Source organism: Staurois parvus, unplaced genomic scaffold (genome assembly GCF_062004578.1).
Source record: "Staurois parvus isolate SC_StPar_1 unplaced genomic scaffold, SC_StPar_1.0 ptg000287l, whole genome shotgun sequence".
Classification (NCBI taxonomy): domain Eukaryota; kingdom Metazoa; phylum Chordata; class Amphibia; order Anura; family Ranidae; genus Staurois; species Staurois parvus.
Window position 1 is genome coordinate 3349231 of NW_028318083.1, and position 24299 is coordinate 3373529.

At 43.6% G+C, this 24299-nt stretch overlaps 1 protein-coding gene across 3 annotated transcripts in view; it reads right to left on the minus strand.

The window, feature by feature from the left end:
• Nucleotides 1–24299, minus strand: part of MAK (male germ cell associated kinase) — an 89825-nt gene that overhangs the window by 39573 nt on the left and 25953 nt on the right. For 2 of the 3 annotated variants that reach the window (XM_089682184.1, XM_089682186.1), the window contains exons 2-4: nucleotides 12532–12828; nucleotides 6092–6146; nucleotides 4554–4675 (exon numbers count right to left, since the gene is read on the minus strand). In XM_089682184.1, the coding sequence (XP_089538310.1) occupies nucleotides 4554–4675; nucleotides 6092–6146; nucleotides 12532–12632 (278 nt within the window). In that variant the 5' untranslated portion in view covers nucleotides 12633–12828. Of the gene's footprint in view, nucleotides 1–253; nucleotides 334–4553; nucleotides 4676–6091; nucleotides 6147–12531; nucleotides 12829–24299 lie in introns of all 3 variants that reach the window. The other variant, XM_089682185.1, reaches the window with a different exon arrangement.

The following is a 24299-nucleotide window of genomic DNA, read 5'->3' on the forward strand; positions in this document are numbered from 1 at the left end:
TGCTCACATATGAAAGAGAATGCTCACTTGTCTAGGTAGATTTCTTGGCATATCAACCCCCTCTCGCAGTAATAGCAAGGAGCAGCACTCTTTCACCTGCATGCAATGGCTGCCTGTGTTGCAAGTGTAGTTGGCAGATACATTATAACCTGTCCATCTCTGTTTAAATCAGATATACTATCCGATGAAGGATATACATTACCAATAGAAAACATTGCAGAGGTTACACGTGGTTCTCACTTTCCAAACCTACCGTGCTTATGGACAAAGGCTAATCCTTGTAAAATCTGATACATTATGTTTCTGATGACTGACTCAGGAAACAATTTATTTCTGTGAAGAGACAAATTAAACACTTCAAGTACTGATACAAGGGAGCTAGTGTAAAGTCTAAGGGTACATAGTTTTACATTTACATTAGGGCAGCACAGTGGCTAAATGGTTAGCACTTCCGTCTGGCAGTACTAGGGTCGTTGGTTCAAATCCCAACCACGGCACCACCTGCCTGGAGTTTGCATGTTCTCCCTGTGCCTGTGTGGGTTTCCTCAAGGTACTCTGGTTTCCTCTCACACTCCAAACACATGCTGGTAGGTTAATTGGCTCCTGTCTAAATTGGCCCTAATATGTATATGTTTGAATGTGAGTTAGGGACCTTAGATTGTACACCCCTTGAGGGTTAGGGACTGATGTGAATGTACTATATATATGTAAAGCGCTGCATAAATTGATGGTATTATTACCTATAGTAATAATAACTTGTCATTGGGGACTGCACTGTGAAGTAGATTTTGACTACATTCTTTATAATCATTAATACTATCAAGGAATAACAGCACCAACATTGCTTCCTAAATGATTTAGGGAATTTTGCCCATGTTTTTGCCAAAGCAATTTGTATTTCATACTGTGCACTGATTGGAATTGCTATATGGCAACCAAAATTTGACATACATGTGCACATACCCTTAAAGCCAATTTTTTTTTTCTTAATCGGCACAAGGGACGATACGTACATTGAATGAGAAGTGTCCCTTGCGGACGGCTGCTCATTCACCAATTTAAATCTTCAGTCCTACCTCCCCCTTAATACCCCCCACAGTGGTACTCCTCTGGTGAGAGTTAATATGAACCACTGGACCTGTCTTAGGCACTCATCAAGACTGCCGACTATGCTTACCCTCTCCTCCTCCATTGGTGGCTGCTCAGTCACGAATTTAAATCTTCAGTCCTACCTCCCCCCCAACACCCCCCACAGTGGTACTCCTCTGGTGAGAGTTAATATGAACCATTGGACCTGTCTTAGGCACTCATCAAGACTGCCGACTATGCTTACCCTCTCCTCTTCCATTGGTGGCTGCTCACTCACTAATTTAACTCCTTAGTCCTAACCCACCCCCCCCAACAGCCCCCGCAGTGGTACTCCTCTGGTGAGAGTTAACACAAACCACTGGACCTGTATTAGGCACTCATCAAGATTTCTGACTATGCTTAGCCTCTCCTCCTCCACTGGTGGCTGCTCACTCACTAATTTAAATCCTTAGTCCTAACCCCCCCCCCCCAACAGCCCCCGCAGTGGTACTCCTCTGGTGAGAGTTAATACGAACCACTGGACCTGTCTTAGGCACTCATCAAGACTGCTGACTATGCTCACCTTCCCTTCCTCCATTCATAAAAACTGTACTATAGCTACAAGCAATGAAAAGTGCTCTATGAATGGAGAACAAGCAGATGAATGAAAGGATCACTTCATCCATTCATAGTGTGCTTTTCACTGTAGGAAGCTATAGTACGGCTTTTTAAGAATGGAGAAGGCAGAAAGGGTGGGGAGATCTCGCACTCTTAACGAGTTCTTGTGACAGGCCCAGTGGATTGTTTTAATCCCTACAGCACTAGAAAAGTACCACTGCGGGGTATGTTGGGGCCAGAGGACTGCAACTTTAAACAATGAGAGCAGCCACCATTATTCAAAAAAGGCTTTATATTAGCACTAACATTCAACAGCAGCCATATATGAAAACTATTGTTTTAATTGAAAAGGTTTTATTTACTTAACCTTTGTATTGTCATTTTCATTAGATCCTAGAGGTTCTTGTCCCCCAGAAGCAAGTTTGGTGTCATTGTTCCACCTCCTTTACCTAGGATCAAATTTACAGCACCACTTTGCATTTCTACCCTATTTAGCTCTCCCAATGTCTCTGGGTGTCTCATTTTTTCCAAATCCGCCACATCTACACATGTATGTTCCTTCCTACAAGCGTGTCTCGCTGATGGGCCCTTAATATTGCCAATGGAGCCTAATGACTTCTTACACAGACCAAAGATTTCAAATCAAAGAACATGGACACAGATTAACTTCTTTTTCTCTCTGTAGCAACCACCCAACATCATACCAAGCATATTACGTCACCTTACGGCACAATCTGTTAGACCATTAAAATAAAGATATGGCTTGCCATTATCAAGAGAGGACATATTTAAAATTTTCTATACAGTGTGTGGCATTGGGCCCACTTTTGACATGCTAAAGTGGTTCACTTATGATCACAGTATGATAAATAATTCTTCTTAGTTTTAAAACTAGTAAATTTACTGGTAAAAGCATCAAATCATGCAAGCAGTACTGAGACATTCAGGCAGGTGATTATTATTAGGGCCATTTCACACTACCCTGCTGCAGTGTGGATGCAGCGCAATATACCCACTTTTTTGTGCCGGTTACTCATGCCTTCCCAAAGACTTCTATTATGTCCTGCATTTTTGGTGCATTTTGAGCACACCAAAGATACAGCATACAGGACTTTTGGTGTGTTTTCAGAAAAAGCCAGTGAGCCAATGAGGAGAGCAAAGGGGCAGGGCCGAGCTGCAGCTCTGTGTGTTAATGGACATGCAGAGCAGCAGCTCAGGAGTAAGCCTGCTTGGGTGCCCCCATAGCGAGCTACTTGCTCTGGGGGCACTAGACAGCAGGGCTCGGGGAGGGGGGACTCAAGAAGAGGAGGATTGGGGCTGCTCTGTTCAAAGCCGCTATTTGTTATTTAAAAAACAAAAATGCCTTTAATATCACTTTAACCTTGCATTAATTTTATCAGGTAGAAAACACTGCATTGTTTATGCCAACACAGGCATAATTACTGACTAAAAGCAAAAAAAAAATCTATTTTTTTTTCCTTAGAGGGTTATTCACCCAAAAGTGATATACCAGCTTCTTAACCACCTAACAGCTTTTTATTCCTCTCTAAATGTTTAAGTCCATCCACTTTCTATAATGAAGATACCGTTATCTCACTGTTAGACTTCTCATTAATTTTACATTACAAAGAATGCATATGGGAAGAAGGATCAGAGCTAGGAACCTGGGCAGCACAAAACTGCTACTGCCACTGTCCTAAAGGGATAGAAGAAGTTGGAGGGTGAGGCAACTCAGACTAAGGTTGGCCATACAATGTTCATTTTTATCATTCAGCCTTCAGTCCTTGCTGAACTGGCCCACTTTTGACTAGTGAACAGCAAGCTTAAATCATCAAGTTTAAATAGCAGGGCTGTGCATGTATATCTATGATTATATAAAGAAAAATATGATCTGTAAAGATGATATATTCCTTTTTTTTCTTTTAAACAGTCAGTAATAAACAGGGACCTAAGTCATGTAGAGAGTTACAGTATCTGCATGAAAAGAAAGGAAAAACAACTAAAGCAATCTATTTGAAGGTAAGGTGGCTGGTCTGCTATCCGTTATTACACATTAAAGTTTTGCTATAAAGAGCAAATTATCATGTTTGTTATTTAGCAGGTCCCTCACTACTGGTGCTTACATTTCACTAGTGTCCCTGCTGACCAATTCACCCACAGGAGCCCCCTCTGAAATCTCTGCATTGGCAGGTCGTAGGTCGAAGCTTAGCATCTGCTTGCTGCCTCCACATCACCGTGCTCAGGCCTGACAATATGCCACTTGGGCACAAAGAGCTGCATGGTAGGAGGAAAGAGAGTCACAAGTTCCTCCATAATCAGAGGTATTGAAGGCAGGGGTGTATTTACCACAAGGCAAACAAGGCATTTGCCAAGGGCGGCATTTTTCAGGGGGGCAGCAACGCTCCCCGAAAGAAGGGACAGAATGTACACACGCAGCATGGGGACCAGGTGGGATCCGAGAGAGGCTGGGGGCTACTTGACGGTGTATGCAGGGCCTGACTCTCATTCCAGGGGATATCTAGAACTGTGAAGGTGAGTGTCTTTCTCTCGCTGGGGGTGGGTGGGGGGGAGTGGCCAGTGTATGGAGGGTGGCGGTAGTGGAAGGCTGTCTCGGGTGGGGGGCTGGCTCTCTCCACGAAGGGGGGAGGAAAGATTTTTGTGTTGCCTAGGGCAGCACAAAACCTAAATACACCACTGGTTGAAGGCATGCAAATTGGGTGGCAGGGGAGCAGGAGAAAGGTAAGAGCCAACAGTATAGGGAGCCTGCTATACCATGATCTATTTCCTTTGTCATGAATGAGCTAGGTGAAAGTTTACTTTGATACCATGACCTTGTTCCAATAGTATAGTGATAAAAAGATTGTTACCTGTCTTTCATTAGCTGATAAAGATTTTCCTTCATGTATTCAAATACGAAATAAAGTTGGTCATTCTCTCTGATTACCTCCTTTAACTTGACCACATTGACATGATTAAGTTTTTTCAGGGACTGTAAAAAAAAAAAAAAAAAAAAAAAGTATTCATTGATCTCTATCACTGAAATCTGAAATAATAAAGTACATAATAGTTGACAGGATTTCCTTGCTGATGAGGAATATAGAAAGGAAGATAACAGGAATATAGAAAGTGTTATTGCAACAGTCAACACACACACATGGGCAATCATATCAATTTATTACATAAGCAAGCTCTGCTTCCTGCTTTGCAATACTTCACAATGGTTGGTCCTTACGTCTCTTTCTCACCATGCAGGTGCAGAGGACATGCAACTTGTTAAAAACAATGCACTCCTCACCTGTGCAGTTATCTTGTGTAAGCAGTTAACAGTGCAGAGTGATTCCAAACTGAGTATTCACTCACTCTACTGGCTAATCTACAAATCACTACATTTATTCAATACCAAAATATGGAAACATGTTCATGGACAATTTTTAAATTCACATGAGTTTTTGCTGTAAAGTGAAACCTGTCTATGCATTGCAAAGCAATGGGTTAATTGTAAAGCCAGTCCTCACAGCAACTTATACTTTCCTTGCCATTGTGTTTGCTGCTAAGAGTGAGGAGAAGAAGTCCAGTGTAAGGTCCCAATCAATCCAATTGAAGCTTACAAAGATCTCCTTCAACCCCGATCTGACAGTGGTCAGTGTGAGCAGCTAAATGCCAAGCACTATCATGTGGAAGGAAGGGGACTGAGTCACATGACACCTATACTCAGAAGTACCCAGTATTACCTTTCTCTTCTGTGGGGCGAACAGATCAAAGGAACGGGAAAGGTAAATATATTTGGTCTCTGCAGGGATTTGCATTAAAGTGAACATGATGCTTTGTCCTTAAGGTAAACATGATAGGAACCAGCTTATTTAATTGTCCAGGTCAATTTGTGCTGTTGTTAACATAGTGGTGGTTGGAAGAGAGGAACTCTCTATAATTTTCTTTGGAACTATTTTGAATATAAACTTATAACATAAAAGTTATGTTCATAATATATTAGATCCCCACAGACAGGCATAGCATTTCCTGAAATAGCCCTACATCTGTGTGTAAGGAAATAAACAAAAAATCGCAGTAAAAGCACACTGCTTGACCAAAGATTGCTATATAATCAATGCTAGATAAACTAGTTAAAACACATACTATAAGCCCTGGTTCACATATATGCGGCCACAAGAGCCCATTCATTTGAATGGACTCCCATGCCCGTGACACGCATGGAAGAAGTCCCTGCACTTCTTCTGAAAACGCAGCCTGCACGGGAACCTCGGTTGCGGTTTCCAGTGCGAGCGGTGTGCCATTAGAACTCTGCGGGTGGTGCAGCTGCACAGATTTTTGCGCAGATCCACAGCGGCACCACGCGCACAGCTGTGAACCTAGCCTTAGTATCCCCAACTAAAATATAAAATATTACCTTCACTTCTCTTAAATTCATACATTCGTCCCAAGAATAGAATTTCCTTTTCATCCTGTATAAGAAAAAATCCAAATATTAAAGTTTTTTTTTTTCTAAAACAGAACCGCATTTTTGAAAGCCAAAGATAATGCTATACCTATTTTCAGCATTATAACCTGTGTCAAGGATACAATAATAAACACCCTAGAGACAGCAGATAACATTTTGCGCAGGTGCTTGCTCTCATTTCCAGCTATCATTAACAGAATAGGTCCCCACTGGTGATTGAGGACCAATCAGAGTGGTTTCTGACCACAAAATCACTATGTGTGATCACTATGGTTACCAATCATTATACTGATCGTCTGCAGGCTGGAAGTTTAATTGAAATGAAATTATCAATGTGTCAAAGTGTCCAAACATCTCAAGTGTTTGTAAACCAGAACAATGAACTTCTCCTATTTGCTCTCTTTAGGTCTTTTAAATATACCATTGAAAGTGGTTTGTTATATGTGTGAAATAAATGCAAAATAATACTTGTTGATCAAAACAAAAAAATCACAAAATATAAAAATTATATTGGACTATAGAATAATTAGTGTCGAATTGGAAGAGTGGGAGGGTTTGAGCAATTTAGTAAAAAGACAATTTTGACAAAGCTGACACCACTTAGTCTTCAAAAATGCTGCGTGTTATCAATCCAAAACAGGGCTTGGTACCTAAGCGCAATTCTGGCAGATCAACTGATATTTTACTTTACTTGCAGGGTCTTTAAAGGGATAAAACATTTGGAAATGTGCAGAAATTGCAGAAAATGTACTGTACAGCATGTTACAGTATACTTTACCATGACATACACTTCCAGCCTGTCGCTGCACACGTAAACCTTCAGGCTGTGGTGTTCATCTGCACTCCCATCAATTTAAAACAGAACTTCACCCAAAAGGGTAAATTCCGATTTTCTTCCTCCTTCCCCCTCCTCCTTCACATTTGGCACTTTATTTTTTTTTTTTGGGGGGGGGGCAGGTACATGATTTTGACTGGTGGAGTGGAAAGTCAGCTCCCTCTCGTTCCCCCACAGCCTTCTGGGACATCCCAGGTCCCAAAAGACTGTGGGACCCCTGCGTATGTGCAGTGGGCATAGCTCTGAAGCTGAAAGCAGTCACAGCTGGCTGCCCACAGTTAATATGCCGGCGCCGGGGGACAAAGCCCAGTGAAGAAACTGGGCGGGTGAGGACAGAGCTGGATCTTGGGACAGGTGAATGTCTTATTATTAAAAGTCAGCAGCTACAGTTTTTTTAACTGCTAACTTTTTTCAACACGCCTGAGGAACCACTTTAATAATGTGAACTTCAGGTATACTTACATTCATTATTAAATACAGTATATTCATTAAAAAAGAAAAAAATATTTGTAAATTTTAGAGCATTTGTCAGCCCCCCCAAAAAAGCAAGCTTTCTTTTTTATTACATTTTTTATTATCTTACCTGTAGAAGCAACCAATATTATCCTATGGGGTGATTTACTAAAACTGTAGAGTGCAAAATCTGATGCAGCTCTTCTCAGAAACCGATCAGCTTCTACTTTTTTTTTATCAAAGCTTAACTGAACAAGCTGAAGTTAGAAGGTGATTGACTACCATGCACAGCTGCACCGGATTTTGCTCTCTCCAGTTTTAGTAAATCATCCCCTATGTGTTTTTTAACATTAGATTTTTTATGCTCAGTTCACACTGATGAGATCCAGGAAACACACAGCAATCGCTGTGTTTCCCACATAGCACCACATAGCAATCACACTGCATTCATGCGATCTGCTGAGGGTGTCAGTTAAAAGTTAACAACACCCCAGAAGCAGGTCGCAGAGCGCAGTGTGTTTGCATGAATCGGATCGCATGGATATGAACACCCATGCAATCTGATTCCAGTGTGGCCAAAAAAAAGGTGCCTGTATCTTTTTCATGCAGATGCAGTGCAATTTGAACCATAAAAAATGATGGGTTCAAATCGCATTGCACAACAGAAATGCAGTACAATTCCTGTGCGCACCACATGTGATCTGATGAATTGCATCAGTGTGAATCCAGCCTTAGAGGCATATTTTAAGCTCAGCATTTGGAGGCAGAAAAAACCCTTCTGTTTTACGTTTTTGAGAACAGTTTTTGGGCCTAAACGCGAATACGGAAAACACTCAACATGAATGTTTTTTTCAACCAAGAGCATTGCACTTTTTTTACGCCAGTGTGTGTGGAATGTCATAAAGAAATTTAAAGGTATTTTACATGTGAAAATTAATCAACGCTGACCAACATATGCTAATGATGCTTTTTTTTGGCCTGGGCATCTAGGCCTTGAGAACCTCTGGTCAAAAAAGAAAAGGGTTCATGGGTAGCTGTATGTGGAACAGTTACTATTTATATGTCATCACCCCCCCTCCCCTTCCCAAGTCATACACTTACTCCAAGATCATCTGTGTGGCCTGCTTGATCTCGCAAAGCCTCTCCTCCAAAAGTCACTGGACCCTGCTTCTCTATTCCTATGGAAAGGGTGTCTATCAATTCTTCCAATGGTAGGTGAGCTTTTTTATAGGAATATATAAAGCTTGTGATGTGTGTACATTAGGAGCAGGTGCTGCCTTCATGTCTTTTGGGAAGCAGGCTGTCTAGCATCCTGGCAATCTGCAATACTGAAGATCTTCAACAGCAAATGTATGTTTATTAAAAATGCTTATCAATTTTGTTTAAAGTAGAACTATATTTTTTTAAACTTTTGGATAGAGAAAGGGAAGGTTATAACCTGTCAGATTTTTGTTCGCCATTTGTGTCCCATTGCAGAAATTTCACTTCCTGTCCCATAGCCAAACAGGAAGTGAGAAGAAATCCCTGTAAATTAACCACTTGGCTACCGGGCACTTTTACCCCCTTCCTGCCCAGGCCAATTTTCAGCTTTCAGCGCTGTTGCACTTTGAATGACAATTACGTGGTCATGCAACACTGTACCCATATGAAATTTGTAAAATTCTTTTCACACAAATAGAGCTTTCTTTTGGTGGAATTTAATCGCCACTGGGGTTTTTATTTTTGTACTATAAACAAAAAAAGCACAAAATTAAAAAAAACTAATTTTTATTTTTTTCTATTATAAAATTTTGCAAACAGGTAATTTTTCTCCTTCACTGATATGCGTTGATGAGGCTGCACTGATAGACAGCTCAACTGTATTTAGGTGTCCTTTTATCATGCAGTGATAAATGACCGCTGCTCAGTTCTCCAGCATTCTCAGAGGAGAGAATTCTCCTCTGAATGCCTTTTTATGAAGCGGTGTAGATCACTTCTCCGAATGAAGGGAGAAGTGATCTTCAAATGCTTTGAACGCTGGAAAACGGCTGCTGTTACTATAATCTCGCGAGGTTACAGTAAGAGATCAGTCAAACATCGTTTACTAAGCAGCAGTAAATTATCGCTGCTTCGTTTGCGGTTCCTCCGATTCTCCAGCTCTGGGCTGGAGAATCTGAAGGGTGAACACAGATCACCAGTGAAGGGCTGACATCACTCTGTGCTGTGTGCTGAGATGATCAGCGGAGAACATGTTCTCCGCTGATCATCTCTGTTCCTAAACCACTAATGATATGAGATCAGCAACAATCCTCAGGATCGCCACTGATCTCGGTTTCATAAAAGGATACCTTACTTTGTGATCTGCTGTGTCATTGGACATAGTTGATCATGAGGTAAAAAGTCGCTGTGATTGGCCTTTTACCTAGTCATGTGTGTCCTACGGACACAGCTGACACTGACAGCGCCGGGTGCGTACCTCTGGGTACGTGTTCTGGGAGGGCACCCTCCCAGAACTGGACAACCATGCTTTAGCCATCATTTGGCTATAGCACGGTTGTAAAATGGTTAAGAGACTTCCTTGGGTACCCCCAGGTCACCAGAACCAGTGTCCCTATTGGAAGATTTTCCCTCTGTTACCGTATTTTTCGCCGTATAAGACGCACTTTTTCTTCCCCAAAACTGGGGGGGAAATGTCAGTGCGTCTTATAAGGCGAATATGGAGCGGCTGGTCCGGTATTTCCACCACGGCCGTGTCAGAATACCGGGCCGGCCGCTCAGCTCTGCAGCGGGACCTTACCTGTTCCTCTATCCAGCGGCGTGCTGTCTTCCGGCTTCTGTAGTGTGGGCACTGGGCATGACAGCCGGGTGCCAAGTGCGCATGCGCAAGAAGCGGTGCTTTTTGTGAATGGTAAGGCGGTACCTGGGACACATGACAGATCCCAGAAGCCGCCGGACCAATCACAAAGCGCAAGTGCTTCTTGCTCATGCGCACTGGGCACCCGGCTGTCATGCCAAGCGCCATTACAGAAGCCGGGAAGACAGCGCGCGGCTGGATCGAGGAACAGGTAAGATCAAAGAACAACTCTGCGGAAGTAAGAGCGGGTACCTGTCAAATTCAGGTACCCGCTCCCCACCTCCCCAAAGGTCAGCAGTCATCTGTACTGTCCGCAGTCTCTGGTCATCCCTGTGCTGTCCGCAGTCTCTGGTCATCCCTGTGCTGTCCGCAGTCTCTGGTCATCCGTGTGCTGTCCGCAGTCTCTGGTCATCCCTGTGCTGTCCGCAGTCTCTGGTCATCTCCTGTACTATGTCTGCAGTCTCTGGTCATCCCTGTGCTGTCCGCAGTCTCTGGTCATCCCTGTGCTGTCCGCAGTCTCTGGTCATCCGTGCTGTCCGCAGTCTCTGGTCATCCCTGTGCTGTCCGCAGTCTCTGGTCATCCCTGTGCTGTCCGCAGTCTCTGGTCATCTCCTGTACTATGTCTGCAGTCTCTGGTCATCTCCTGTACTATGTCTGCAGTCTCTGGTCATCTCCTGTACTATGTCCGCAGTCTCTCGTCATCTCCTGTACTATGTCCGCAGTCTCTGGTCATCCCTGTGCTGTCCGCAGTCTCTGGTCATCCCTGTGCTGTCCGCAGTCTCTCGTCATCTCCTGTACTATGTCCGCAGTCTCTGGTCATCCCTGTGCTGTCCGCAGTCTCTGGTCATCCCTGTGCTGTCCGCAGTCTCTGGTCATCTCCTGTACTGTGTCTGCAGTCCATTAGTTCAGAATTTTTTTTTCCTGTTTTCTGCCTCTAAAACCTAGGTGCGTCTTATGGTCAGGTGCGTCTTATACGGCGAAAAATACGGTACTTTTCTGGGGACAACCCAAAATGTGGGATATTCTTTTACTTTTACTTTCAATGATAACGGTAAACAGGACAAATAGAGAAAGTGGATCTCCTTAATGGGGGCACAAACAGCATTAAAAACTGACAAGTGTTATAATCCCTCTGCACTCTATCCAAAACTAATAAAAAATGTTTTGCCCTTAGTTATACTTTAATTTAACCCCTTGGCTCTATTGTCACACAAATATGCCCCCTCACAGAACTGTGGGGGCCATGGCGCGCTCCCAGCACAAAGATCGGGGTGTAACTGAGAACTCTGAGGTCCCGTACTAACAATCGGGACCTGGAACGTCCAGTTCCAGGTCACTTGATCGCTGCGATAGCCTCTGATAGGGTATAACAGTGATCAGTCACTGTGAAGCCCACCCCTGTGTTTTCTTTCTCTCTGAATGCAGGAGAGAGATACATTGTATCTCTCTGTCTACTTGCAGAGAGAAAAAAATAACAGAGTGTAAAAAAATAAATAAATACATTTTAATGAATAATAAAAGAAAAAATAGAGAAAAAATACCTAGATCAAGGTTTGATCTAGGTCAGTACCAGGGTTAGTATTAGGGTCAATTGTCAGGATTTTCTTACATTTTTTAAAAAAATACTATCACAGGTTTTAGGTAGTTAAACAACAACAAAAAAAGCAAACGGTGCACTATTGTTTCTGGGTTGTACTACAGGTACAAACAAACAAATAACATACACATATGTGGTATCGCTGCGATCATCAGCAGCTGGAAAATTTATTTGGGGTGTTTTTTGGTGGTAAGTTATGGTAGTAACAAGAAACACACAGCCAAATTAAAAAAAAAAAATTTTTTTTTTCTATTTTGGGACGGTTTTTCTTTGATAATAAAAACAATATTCGGAAATAACAATTACCATTTACCACCAAATGAAAGCCTAATTTGTTCTGAAAAAATGTACTTCGGCATTAAGATTTGTTTTACTCTTAGGGGTTAAAGTAGCCACAAAATGACAACATTATCCACTGTGTTATCAATTACCAAAATTACGTGATGTCTTATTTATTAAAGTGCCTACAGTTACAATCAGAATAGAGGCCCCTTACTCCTACTGTTGTTTTCCACGGCAGGTTTGAATCTAATTGGTTGCTGTGAGGCAATAAAGACAGTTCATATGAAATTCACATTGATAAACGAGGCCTAGTGCTGCTTATAGATAGTGGAAAACAACAACCAACACAACACCACCTTTGCCACCTTCCTTCTCCAAAGTTTACTTACTTTTTGATGGCTACATATTCCCCAGATTCATTGCTTTTCCCCATCAGCACATTTCCATACGTGCCATCTCCAAGCTGTTTTAGTGTTGTGTACCGATTCATTTTGAATCTGCTATTTCAAATTCTTTGATGCTAAAGGTTTGTGGTTGAAAAACAGCCACTAATAACAGTCTGATAAATTAATCGGTGTCTGTTCATAAGAGCATTTTGTGTCACTGTTAGTGGTGAAGAGTTAAAATGACAAGATGGAGATGGAAACAAGGTAAAAGTCCAGTGACTCTGCCATTCCAAATGGTATCTGAAAGAGAGAAAAAAAAGTCAGTATGATTTCTCTTTGTTCGGGTTCCTACAAATATCAAAGACATTTTCACCTAGTCTGGCCATTTTTATTTGTATGTCTGTAGGCCTTTTTGACCATGGCAGAAATCCTTTATTACAGGAAAGAATATATGGCTGGATTGGATATGTACTAGACAGTTCATTATGTCCCAAGAGACACCCAAGGCACAGGAATCTTTAGTCCATGTGTAGAGTGCAATCCTTTGATGACGTCCTTCTGCTTGCAGTAGACCAATGACCTCCCAGATTGCACCTCCAAACTTCCCAAGACAGAAAAGAGGGACACCTTTATAGTATAACTAAAAGCAACACTCTTGTTTTAGTTTTGGATAGAATGGAGAGAGATTAGAATATCTGTCAGGTTCTCATTGCAGTCCATGGCCCATTAGGGAGATTCACTTTTTTGGCATGTTTACGATTTTTACTGATAGTGAAAGTGAAAGAAAATCCCAAATCCCTAAACCAGAAGAGGAACAGAGGGGAAAGCTTCTAATGATCTGATGGCAATGACAGGTTCCCTCACTTTGGAGGGATTACCTCTCACTTCTTGTTTTTTTCTGTGACACTAAATGAAGGGAAATCTCCCCAGTAGGGACAAAGTTTCTTATAACCCTCCCTTAGTCTATCAAAAATGAAAAAAAAGTTTTGACTTTAGTTTTAATTTAAGAAACCTTATGTAGGCAAAAGACACAGTCCTGCCATGCCCCCAGCTATGCCAACGATGAAAAAAAAAATGACTGCTTAAATAAGACCTTGCATGTAGTACAAGTTTATGCTTGCCCCTCCACCCCATGCTGAAACACTAGGATCAAGTTGAAAAAACTTGTAGAGGGGAGAAAAAAGATGTTATACTCACTTCACCTTTCCTCAAACGTCTGTGGTGCAAAGGATTACGCCATCATTCACCGGCAAGATTTTGGGTAATGCTGAGTGCTCCAAATTTTGCGAGAAGCCACTGTAGCTCAGTACTGGCAACGTCTTCTCAGCCAGATTTTGAGAATTCTACATTTGCAAGGCTCTCACCCGAAGAAGAATGACATCACCCTCACCTAGGCACTCAGGAGGAAGCCAGGGAAAGGCAAGTTTTTTTTACTTATACAGGAGTACCTCGGTTTACGAACGCCTCGGTTAACGTAATTTTCACTTTACGAATGACAATCCATTGAAAATAATGCCTCGGTTTATGAATTTTTTTCGCAATACGAACGGATTAATTGGTTTTCAATGCATTTACAAATTTTTTTTTAATCATGTCCCTGTACAGTACTATGCCTTTAAAGTGCACTTTATAAAGAGTTTTGAACAGATAAGACTTTTTTTTAACTTTTTCTGACCTCCGGAACGGATTAATTGGTTTTCAGTGCATTTACGAATCAATTTTTAATCATGTCCCTTTACAGTATTTATGGCTTTAAAGTGCACTATATAAAGAGTTTTGAACAGATAAAAGATTTTTTTTTTACTTTTTTGTGACCTCTGGAATGGATTAATTGGTTTTCAATGCATTCCTATGGGAAACCACGTTTCGGTTTATGAATTTTTCACAATACGAAAAGTCCTTTAGAACGAATTAATTTCGTAAACGGAATTACGCCTGCAGGTGTATTTTAATCCTTTTTCCAGTAGTTCAGCAAGGCAGAGGGGGGCAATCTTAAACAGTGCACTTTGCTTTTTAAGTGCAAGTATTCTTTTAAACCCATAAGTGTGTTTTTTTCAGGACTATTTTTCCTTTATGGCGAATTCACACAAGCACAGAGGCCCGTACTGCATGCAAAAGCCATTTGTTCCATGTTTCCCAAACATGGTGAAGTGCAGGCAGTCTGCGTTAACCAACAGAGACACAACGGCTGTATGGATTCACCTGCACATCCAATTTGACAAATTTAAAAATACAGTTGGCTGAAAGATTTTATTGCCTTGCTCCCCTGGTAGACTACGCTCTCCTCCTCCCTCCCATGCTCTGGGTTCAGGGTGAGTCCTTGACATTTTCACTTACAATGATGTCAGAGCTGCAACTGGTCCCCGGAGTGCCAAAGAGAAGAGGCTTCAAGGGAGGGAATGGAAGCATGAAAGGAGGAGCCTGTGGAAGTGATAAGTCTCGGTTCACACTATGAACCATATATGAATCGCACAGGAACCGCACTGCATTCTTGTGCAATTCACATGCGATTCAGTGCAGTGCAATTTAAAGTAGTCCTAAAGGCTCAAGGTTTTTTACCTTCATGCATTCTATTCATGAAGGTAAAAAACCTTCTCTGTGCACCAGCCCCTCCAGCCCCCTCAAATACTCACCTAAGCACCACTCGATCCAGCGATGTGCACTGGAATCTCGGCTATCTTAGGACTTCCTCTCCTCATTTGCTGAGACAGAAGCAGGAGCCATTGGCTCCCACTACTGTCAATCACAGCCAGTGAGACAATGAGGAGAGAGGGGGCGGAGACGAGACAGGGTTCCGTGCGTGAATGGACACACAGAGCAGCGTGTCCCCTATAGCAAGCCGCTTGCTGAGGGGGCACCCGACAAGAGGGAAGGGCCAGGAACGCTGGCGGGGAACCCAAGAAGGGAAGGATCTGGACTGCTCTGTGCAAAACTATTGTGCATAGCAGGCAAGCATGACATACTTGTTTGTTTGTTTTTTTTAAATAAGCCTTTAGATGCACTTTAAGCCCATTAATTTGAATGGGCTCAAATTGCACCGCATCGCACCAAAGTCGTGCATGCACCAATTTTGGAACTGCACTGCAACCGTATAATCAGCCTCCTATCCCAGAGGATGCCTATTAAGGAGAAATGCGCCGATTGGAGCTGAAATTGTGACATCATCAAGGTGGGTCCTGAAGCCCTGGATTATTACAACACATGTCTTCTTTCTTAAACGTGTAAGTGCAATAACCGTTTCGTTAAAAGTTTTTTTTTTTATAAATTACTACACTATGAGGCTTCTCCTTTTTTGCTTCTAACTGATGCCTGTGTTGGAGTGAGTATTGGTGGCTCCAGAGTTTGCCACATATTTCTGCTGTGGAGACACCATTGCTGTATCTTTTTAGTGGGGTCACAAACATCTCTGGAAGTCTGATGGTGAGAGCATCAGCCCTCCATTTGGAAAAAGTGCTTGTGTGATCATTCTGGACTGGTAAGAGTATAAACCTTCAGAATCATCACTTTGTACACTGGAACACGAGTTTGTTTACATTAGAGCTCTGAGCGCTCTTCATGGCACTTGGATGACCATATGTGGATTTGGACATTCACGTTTTATGAACTTGTACAGACTTTTCATGACACTTATACGATTATTTATATATATATATATATATATAAGTATATTTTATATTCAACATTATATATATTATTTATTGTTAACACATATCAGCTGTTATGGATCTAAAGGGACAGAGCACTTTTTTCTTTATATGGGTTGATGTAAGTCCGGTATTCAGGACTTTTTAAGTGCAGTCATTGAGAGCAAGCTTTCTTTCTTTCTGGTCATGTTGTGCTATGCGATCCACTGCAGGCAAACACACTGCGTTTGCAACCTGCTTTTGGCATGTTGTCAAGACTGCACTGACAGTAGCTGCAGATCACAAGGGCAGTGCGATATGAATGTGGCATGGGAAACGCCCATGGATTGGTAAATTACATTTTTTTTTTTACAGATACCCTAAGCATAACCAAGCATTAAACCCTTGCAGTGTGGGAAATGGGAGAGGGGCTTACTGCAAGGATAGATTTTTCATTCCTCCGGAGTTCCATTTTGACTTTAACCGCCTCCCGCCCACCATATAGGGAAATGATGGGCGGGCGGCGACTCTCTTGTTCTGGGAGGACGTCATATGATGTCCTCACACTCTAAACTGCGCATGCGTGCCCTCAGGGGCACGTGGCGATCGGTGGTGAGCTGTGTCTCTGGGACACAGCGAATCACCAGTCACAGTAAAGAGCCAATGACACAGGACAGGCGTGAGGAGAGGAGAGCCGGTAAGCGGCATTCCTCAGAAGGGACAACTACACCGATCATCAGGGCACTGATGATCAGTGCCCTGATAATCAGTGTAGCCCCATCAGTGCCACCTGTCAGTGCCCATCAATGCCATATACCAGTGCCCATCAATGCCACATACCAGTGCACATCAATGCCACATATCAGTGCCCATCAGAGCTGCCTTTCAGTGCCAACTATCAGTGCCAGTCAGTGCTGCCTATTAGTGCCAGTCAATGACACTTATCAGTGATGCCAGTGCCACCTATCAGTGCCAGTCAGTTCCAACTATCAGTGCCAGTCAGTGCCGCCTATCAGTGCCCATCTGTGCTGCCTAGCAGTTCCAATCAGTGCTAACAGTTCCAATCAGTACTAGTCAGTGCCGCTTATCAGTGCCATATATGAGTGCTGTCTTTCAGTGCCCACCAGTGATGCCTGTCAATGCCCATCAGTACCACCTACTAGTGCCTCCTCATCAGTGCCGCCTCTCATTACTTACAAAATTTTATAGCAGAAACTAAGAAAAAAACTTTTTTTAAACATTTTCAGTCTTTTTTAGTTTGTTTAGCAAAAAAATGAAAAACCCAGTGGTGATTAAATAAATACCACACAAGAAAGCTCTGTCTGTCTCAAAAAAAAGATAAAAAAGCTGAAAGCTGAAAATTGGCCTGGGTAGGAAGAGGGTAAAAGTCCCCGGTAGGCAAGTGGTTAAAATCGGGTCCCCTGCAATGCCAGATAGAGCTGTGCGTCAGAGCTGAGTAAATATCAGAAGTGAATGGAAAGAAATACAGGCAGGTAACACAGCTCCCTTGGTCTTGGTTCACTGATGAGGTGTGGAATTTGCAGCATTTTCAGTGCGAATTCCACACCGCATCAGAATTATTATTATTATTATACAGTATTTATAAAGCGCCAACAGTTTGCTCAGCGCTGTACATTACAATGGGAGACAATACATGCGACAGTACAAAAACAATACAATGCGATACACGAGCGGTTCGAGGGCCCTGCTCCTTGGAGCTTACAATCTAAGATGAATCACACCCTGTTCATACGAACCGATGCGGGTGTGTATGTTAACTTAACAACACCCCGACATCGGTCTGCAAAATACGGTGCGATGTGCAGAATTGGATTGCATAGGTGTGAATACCTATGCGATCGTATTCTAGTGCGGTCCAAAAAAGGGTCCTGCATGTTTTTGGTGTGGTGTGAATACCTATGCGATCAGATTCTAGTGCGGACCAAAAAAGGGTCCTGCATGTTTTTGGTGTGGTGTGAATACCTATGCGATTGGATTCTAGTGCGGACCAAAAAAGGGTTCTGCACGTTTTTGGTGCGGTGTGAATAGAGCCATACAAAATGTATAGCTCTAATCGCACCGCACACAAATCGCATGTGATTTGTATAGGAATGCGATGCAATTCCTGTGTGATTTACCGCACTGCTGTAGTGTGAACGTAGGTTTATAATTATTTGATCTGTATATTTGGAGAACTATAGCCCACTTATAGGAACCACTGATCTAACTGCTCTGCCATTAGGAAGTACAGTCTAGCAATACAAATAAACAACACGGGTGCTCAGATGACAATTGCCAAGCTACACTGAAAACAAATCACACCTAACCAAAAACACATTCCAGCCATTGTTTAAAAAGAAGTCTGTCACCAAAGGAGTGATGAAGTGTTTTTGTTTATTTACATTACCAATGGAAGAGATTTGTCAATCAATGCACAGGAAGATTCAGAATGGAAGAGAAGCTGTGTCTAATATTTGCTTTACTAGAGCTGGACACACACTAATCACATTTTCCTAAAGCAGGCCATGCATGGATTGAAGTTTGGCCAGTTCAGCAAGCAACGTTTGAAGTTCCATCCATGTGTGGGCACTGTAGTTGAACACAAGTCAATCTACCAGTCAAGTTCTGTTTGGCCAGCCTGTTGGAAAATTACTGCTTGGTCAGCACTGCAGGCTATAGCCGGCAGCACTGATCAGTGTGTTCTGATGGTGGGGAAGATACTGTCAAAAATACAAAGGCTCAGCGGGGAGGATTCCTCCATCCACTTCTCAAATGTATGGATGGGGGAATTGGGTCGTGTTTTTCACTCAACCGCCCCCCCCCCCCCCAATTGAGCGAAAAAACTGACTAATTTATAGCCAGCTTTAGACATGATCTGTGAGATCAGCAAAGTTTGCCAATAACTGTTTGGAGAAGGGGCCAATCAGGTAGGCTGTTACACTGCAGCCATACTCAGAGATCATAGCTGGATACATAATGTTAGGCCTCTATAGACATTAGAGGGCATGCAACCTGTCTGAGTGAAAATGCTGGATGCTTAGCTGTCTGGCCATAGTGCTTCCTAAGTCACTGACCTAGGAACACCCTGCAGCAGGGGCGGACTGACCATTTGGAAACTCAGGCACTGCCCGAGGGCCCGGGGTCAGTAGGGGGCCCCATGACATGCCCCTGGTACCTTTTTCATAGGATTTTTGAGTTTGGGCAAGGACACAGGGGCCCCATGATCCCCTACTGCCCGGGGGCCCCATGAGTTGTCAGTCCGCCCCTGCCCTGCAGGCAGCATAGTCAACGTATAGGCAGTACACCAGTCTGCCGATTTATGCAGCGCACTGGATGACACCACATGTCACTACACAGCAGCAACGTACCATGCTGCTGAGCAGTGATATGAATGAAGTGTCACATACTGACAAACAAAAGAAGAAAATAAGCAAGCAATGTGATGCACTGAAATGCACATCGCACTGCTCCCTGATGGTGCCAGCACAAGCCTGCTCAGTAAAATGCTACATTTTACTATGCAGGCTAGAGTGACCTAGCCTTAAAGTGGAAGTAAAACCACTTTTGTATCTTTTACCTACAGGTGAGCTTACCCAGAGGAATGCATTGAAGACCAATTAATCCATTCTGGAGGTCAGAAAAAAATAAACGCTACTAAAATACCGCATGAGTTATTTTATCTTGCAATATTTTAGAAGTGGCAACCATGTGTTAAGGTTTCAGCTGTCAGAGGGGTTCCCCACTGACAGCTGAATGTAAAAGAAAGAATTGCGAGCAATAAAAAAATAAATTAAAAAACAGCATGGGGTCCCCCCTCCCATCCATGCCAAGCCCTTCAGGTCTGGTATGAATTTTGAGGGGAACTCCCACGCCAAAATGTAAAAAACAAATGGCGTGGGCCCCCCCCCCCACAAAATTCATACTGGGAGCCAGCGTAGGGAGCGGAGCCTTTTTTTTTTTCTTTCGATTTGGCGGCGGACATCGTGATTGACGTTGGATCTACTGCGGGGAATATTCTTTTAGATTTTTCTTTTAATAAAGGACTTGTCAAAGACCGTGTCCTATCTTTTTTCACACTACACTTTTTGTTTTTTGTGAATTAGTAGTGGGACCATGTACCCCATACTCATTCACATGGGGGGGGCAGGATCTGGGGGCCCCCTTGTTAAAGGGGGCTTCCACATTCCGATAAGCCCCCTGCCCGCAGACCCCCACAACCACCAGCCAGGGTTGTGGGGAAGAGGCCTTTGTCCCCATCAACATGGGGACAAGGTGCTTTGGGGGGGGAGCCCTCCCTGCCCCAAAGCACCCCCCATGTTGAGGACATGTAGCCTGGTATGGTTCAGGGGGGGGGGGCGCTCGCTCGTTCCCCCCCTTTTCCTGACCTGCCGCGCTACATGCTCGAATAAAGGTCTGGTATGGGTCTTGGGGGGGACCCCCACACCATTGTTTTTTAATTTTGGCATGGGGGTTCCCCTGAAAACCCATACCAGACCCAAAGGGCTTGGTATGAATGGAGGAGGGACCTCACAACGTTGTTTTATTTATTATGGTGCCGATTTTTAAATGTAATTACCACTTTTTTTTTCTTCACTATAGCTCAGAAATTCAGCTGTCACTTTCTCCCCAGCTAAAAGAAAGAACGTTTCCTTTTAGTTTATTTACCTGAGTTAAAAGAAACAATGTTACCTTTAGTTTCTTAAAATAAACAAAGTTTCCATTAACTCCAGGGAAAATGACAGCTAATTTTGTGAGCTATAGCGAAGGAAAAAAAAGCTGGCAATTGCATTTAAAAATCGCAAAATTTGTAAACCAAGGCATTATTTTCAATGGATTTTCATTCATAAACCAAAAATTACGTTAACCGAGGTGTTTGTAATCTGAGGTACACCTGTACTTTCTAGGGATTTTTTTTTTCTTTTCTCAAGCTGCGGTTTACTACAGCTTTAAAGCTTCTGCATCAACATGACACCAAATCTACTGACATTTTCAGAATAAAAGAGGTAAACAGTGCTTGTCTCTCAACACAGGTTTTCCATAAAGTGTTAGTTCACTTTTACTGTCTTTTGCCAAACCATTCCCAAGCATTACAGTGTCCTCAGTACATTAACATGCAGTGCTTTGTTCTGTAAAAGGATGCTTACTTTTTCAACTGCTCATGTTATTGTCCTCCCATCTCCATCCTGCAGATGGTAGGATGTACCAAGAATTGGATTTGCCCTGGAGACTCACAAACAAGCACTTGGCTTTGTTCCATACCCACGCATGCACAGTCTGCTCTCTTTTACTATCGTAGAACATTGAGCTGTGAGAGAGAGTGGACTGCCATCTGTACAACAGAGCGGGGAGGGCAATGAAATGAGCAACAGAGAAGCAAGCATTCTTTTACAAAATGGAGCGCTGCATGTTAATGAACTGAAGATGCTGTAATGCGTAGGGATGTTTCTGGCAAGACTCAGTAAAGGTGAACTGTTTAAAGTGGAGCTCCACCCAAAAGGGGAAGTTCCGCTTTAAGGACTGCTCCCCCGCTCCCTATTAAGGAATGGCACCATTGGGGAGCGGGTACCCAAATTTGACAGGTACCCGCTCCCACTTCCGGTCCGATCGCCTAGGCCGGGTGTCGGCAACCTGCGGCTCCAGAGCCGCATGCGGCTCTTTTTCACCTTTGCTGCGGCTCCGGAGCACACTGCCCACCAGGTGACAGGCAATAGGGTTGCCGTAGCTCAGTGGTCGGCAACCCGCGGCTCTTTTAACCTCCCTGGCGGTTTTCCCGAGTGTAGCTCGTGGTAGAATTTCTATACCACGAGCTACACTCAGGCTTACCATGCGGCGCTGCTCTGGGGGTCCCTGCAGCACTTACCTTGTCCTTCGTTCCCGCGATGTGTCCCCTGCAGCGTCCCCGGCCATCTCCTCCGGCCGATGCCGGCATCCGGCTTCTGTGTTCCGGTCCCCGTGACGTCGGGACATACGGGCGCCGCCGCCGGCGGCGGGAAATTTAAAAAATTAAAAAAATGTCTTTTTTTTTTTTTTTCAATTTTCAATAGTAAAACATTGCTGTTTCATCCCATTTCACGTACATATTGTCCCTAGTGCTTTGTCCTGTGCCCTGCCTGCATTTTGTCTGTTCTTTCTGCCTGGAAACTTAGAAAAGTCCATGGCGTCCAAAAAGCGTCCCTTTAGGTCAAAAGCGGTTTTAGACCGGCTAGAGAACAGCGATAGTAAATCAGAACCACTTGCAGAATTGAGTGATAATGATTTGTGGGGAAATTTTCCTAAAAATTACAGCCTACAATAAAAAACTATTTCCATGCGAAAAAATGGTACCGCTTTCAGCACAAAAAATCGGAAGGAATCATACCGCCAGGGAGGTTAATGCAGCTCTTCTGTGTGCCGGGCGCCCGCTCCCCTCCCTCCTCTCGGGCGGCCGCCCCAAAAGTCAGGACTCTGCAGCTAGCCTAGCAATGGGCAAACTACGGCCCGGCGGACCTTATAATCCGGCCCGCGGAGCGTGGCAAACATTGGCTGTCAGGATGTAGGCGGGGCAGCGTGACGAACTCCTCTCCTCTCACAGTCCGCCCTGAAGACCAGAACTGCGCGGGAACACGGCGAGAGGAACGCGCGGAGTACAGGTAAGTGAATTGACACAATATGGGAATGAATTACTATAGGGGGGATGAATTACTATAGGGGGGATGAATTACTATATGGGGGATGAATTACTATAGGGGGGATGAATTACTATAGGGGGGATGAATTACTATATGGGGGATGAATTACTATAGGGGGGATGAATTACTATAGGGGGGATGAATTACTATAGGGGGGATGAATTACTATGGGGGATGAATTACTATATGGGGGATGTATTTTCAGTTTTAAAAATGTGGCTCTCAAAATAAATTTTAATCGTGGTTTTGGCGAGATTTGGCTCAGTTGAAAAAAAAGGTTGCCCACCACTGACCTAAGGCTATGATTGTGATTATGATGATATACTGTGGCCCTGATTAACCCTTTGCTTACTGGGCCCTTAAACCCCCTTCATGACCAGAGCGCTTTTTGCAATATATGCAGTGTCGGATTTGTTTTAAATGTTGCAATGGTTTTGCGGCTCCCAGTCTTTTTTTCCCTCTCGGAAACGGGTCCAAGTGGCTCTTTATGTCTTAAAGGTTGCAGACCCCTGGCCTAGGCGATCAGAAGCGGAAGGTGTCCTCCCTCCCTGTAGTCTTTTGGGACACGTGACAGGTCTAGGAAGACTACAGGACCATTCATGATGCGCAGTACTACTCGCGCATGTGCAGTGGGCACCCAGCTGTGAAGCCACAAGCTGTCACAGCCGGGTGCCCACACTGAAGATGCCGGCCTCCTGGAATACAGGACGGACGATGAAACGGACTGCAGGGGACACATCGCAGGACCGAGGGACAGGTAAGTGGCTGTTTTTAAAAAGTCAGCAGCTACAGTTTTTGTAGCTGCAGACTTTTATTTTTTGACAGGGTGAGTGGAACTCCGCTTTAAAGAAAACTTGTGGTCATGATTACTTATATAAACTGCCTGCAAGTATATACTGCAGATGCCTTAAGCTTCCTGACCCTCATTTTGCACCTCAGATGCTATTTCTCTAAGCAGGTTAAGGGCATCCCAACTCCAGAAAGTGCCCCCCCAACTGCTCCTTATGTACAGGCCAGGCGTACAGGGACGGGCAGTATTACTTACCTTACCCCCCGCCTGGGCACCAATCCTGCCCATTTCTGTCCGAATCTCCATCTGTGGGAAGTCCCTCTGTGGCATCATATACAATGCAGGGCTAGTAACCTTGTATTGTAAGTGTGTGTGTGTATGTGGGGGGGCATGTGTGCAACCACGGGCATGAGTAGCTCAGAGAGGAGGCTATGGGGACCGTTCATACCAATGGAGGGATCCAACTGAAGCACAGAATAAGGTATTTACTTTTTATTCTGGCATCCCTAGATATAACAAGCACTTAAAGTGTTATTAAACCCACAACAGTAAAATCAGTCTGTATATGCAATAAAGCATGCTTGTCATACTCATTGTGGAACCCAAGGGATTAATCCTCTACATTGTGTGAAAAGGCTGTTTGATCCTGTCTTTTCTAATCCTCCCCTTCTTCTACTGTCCGCAATCCAT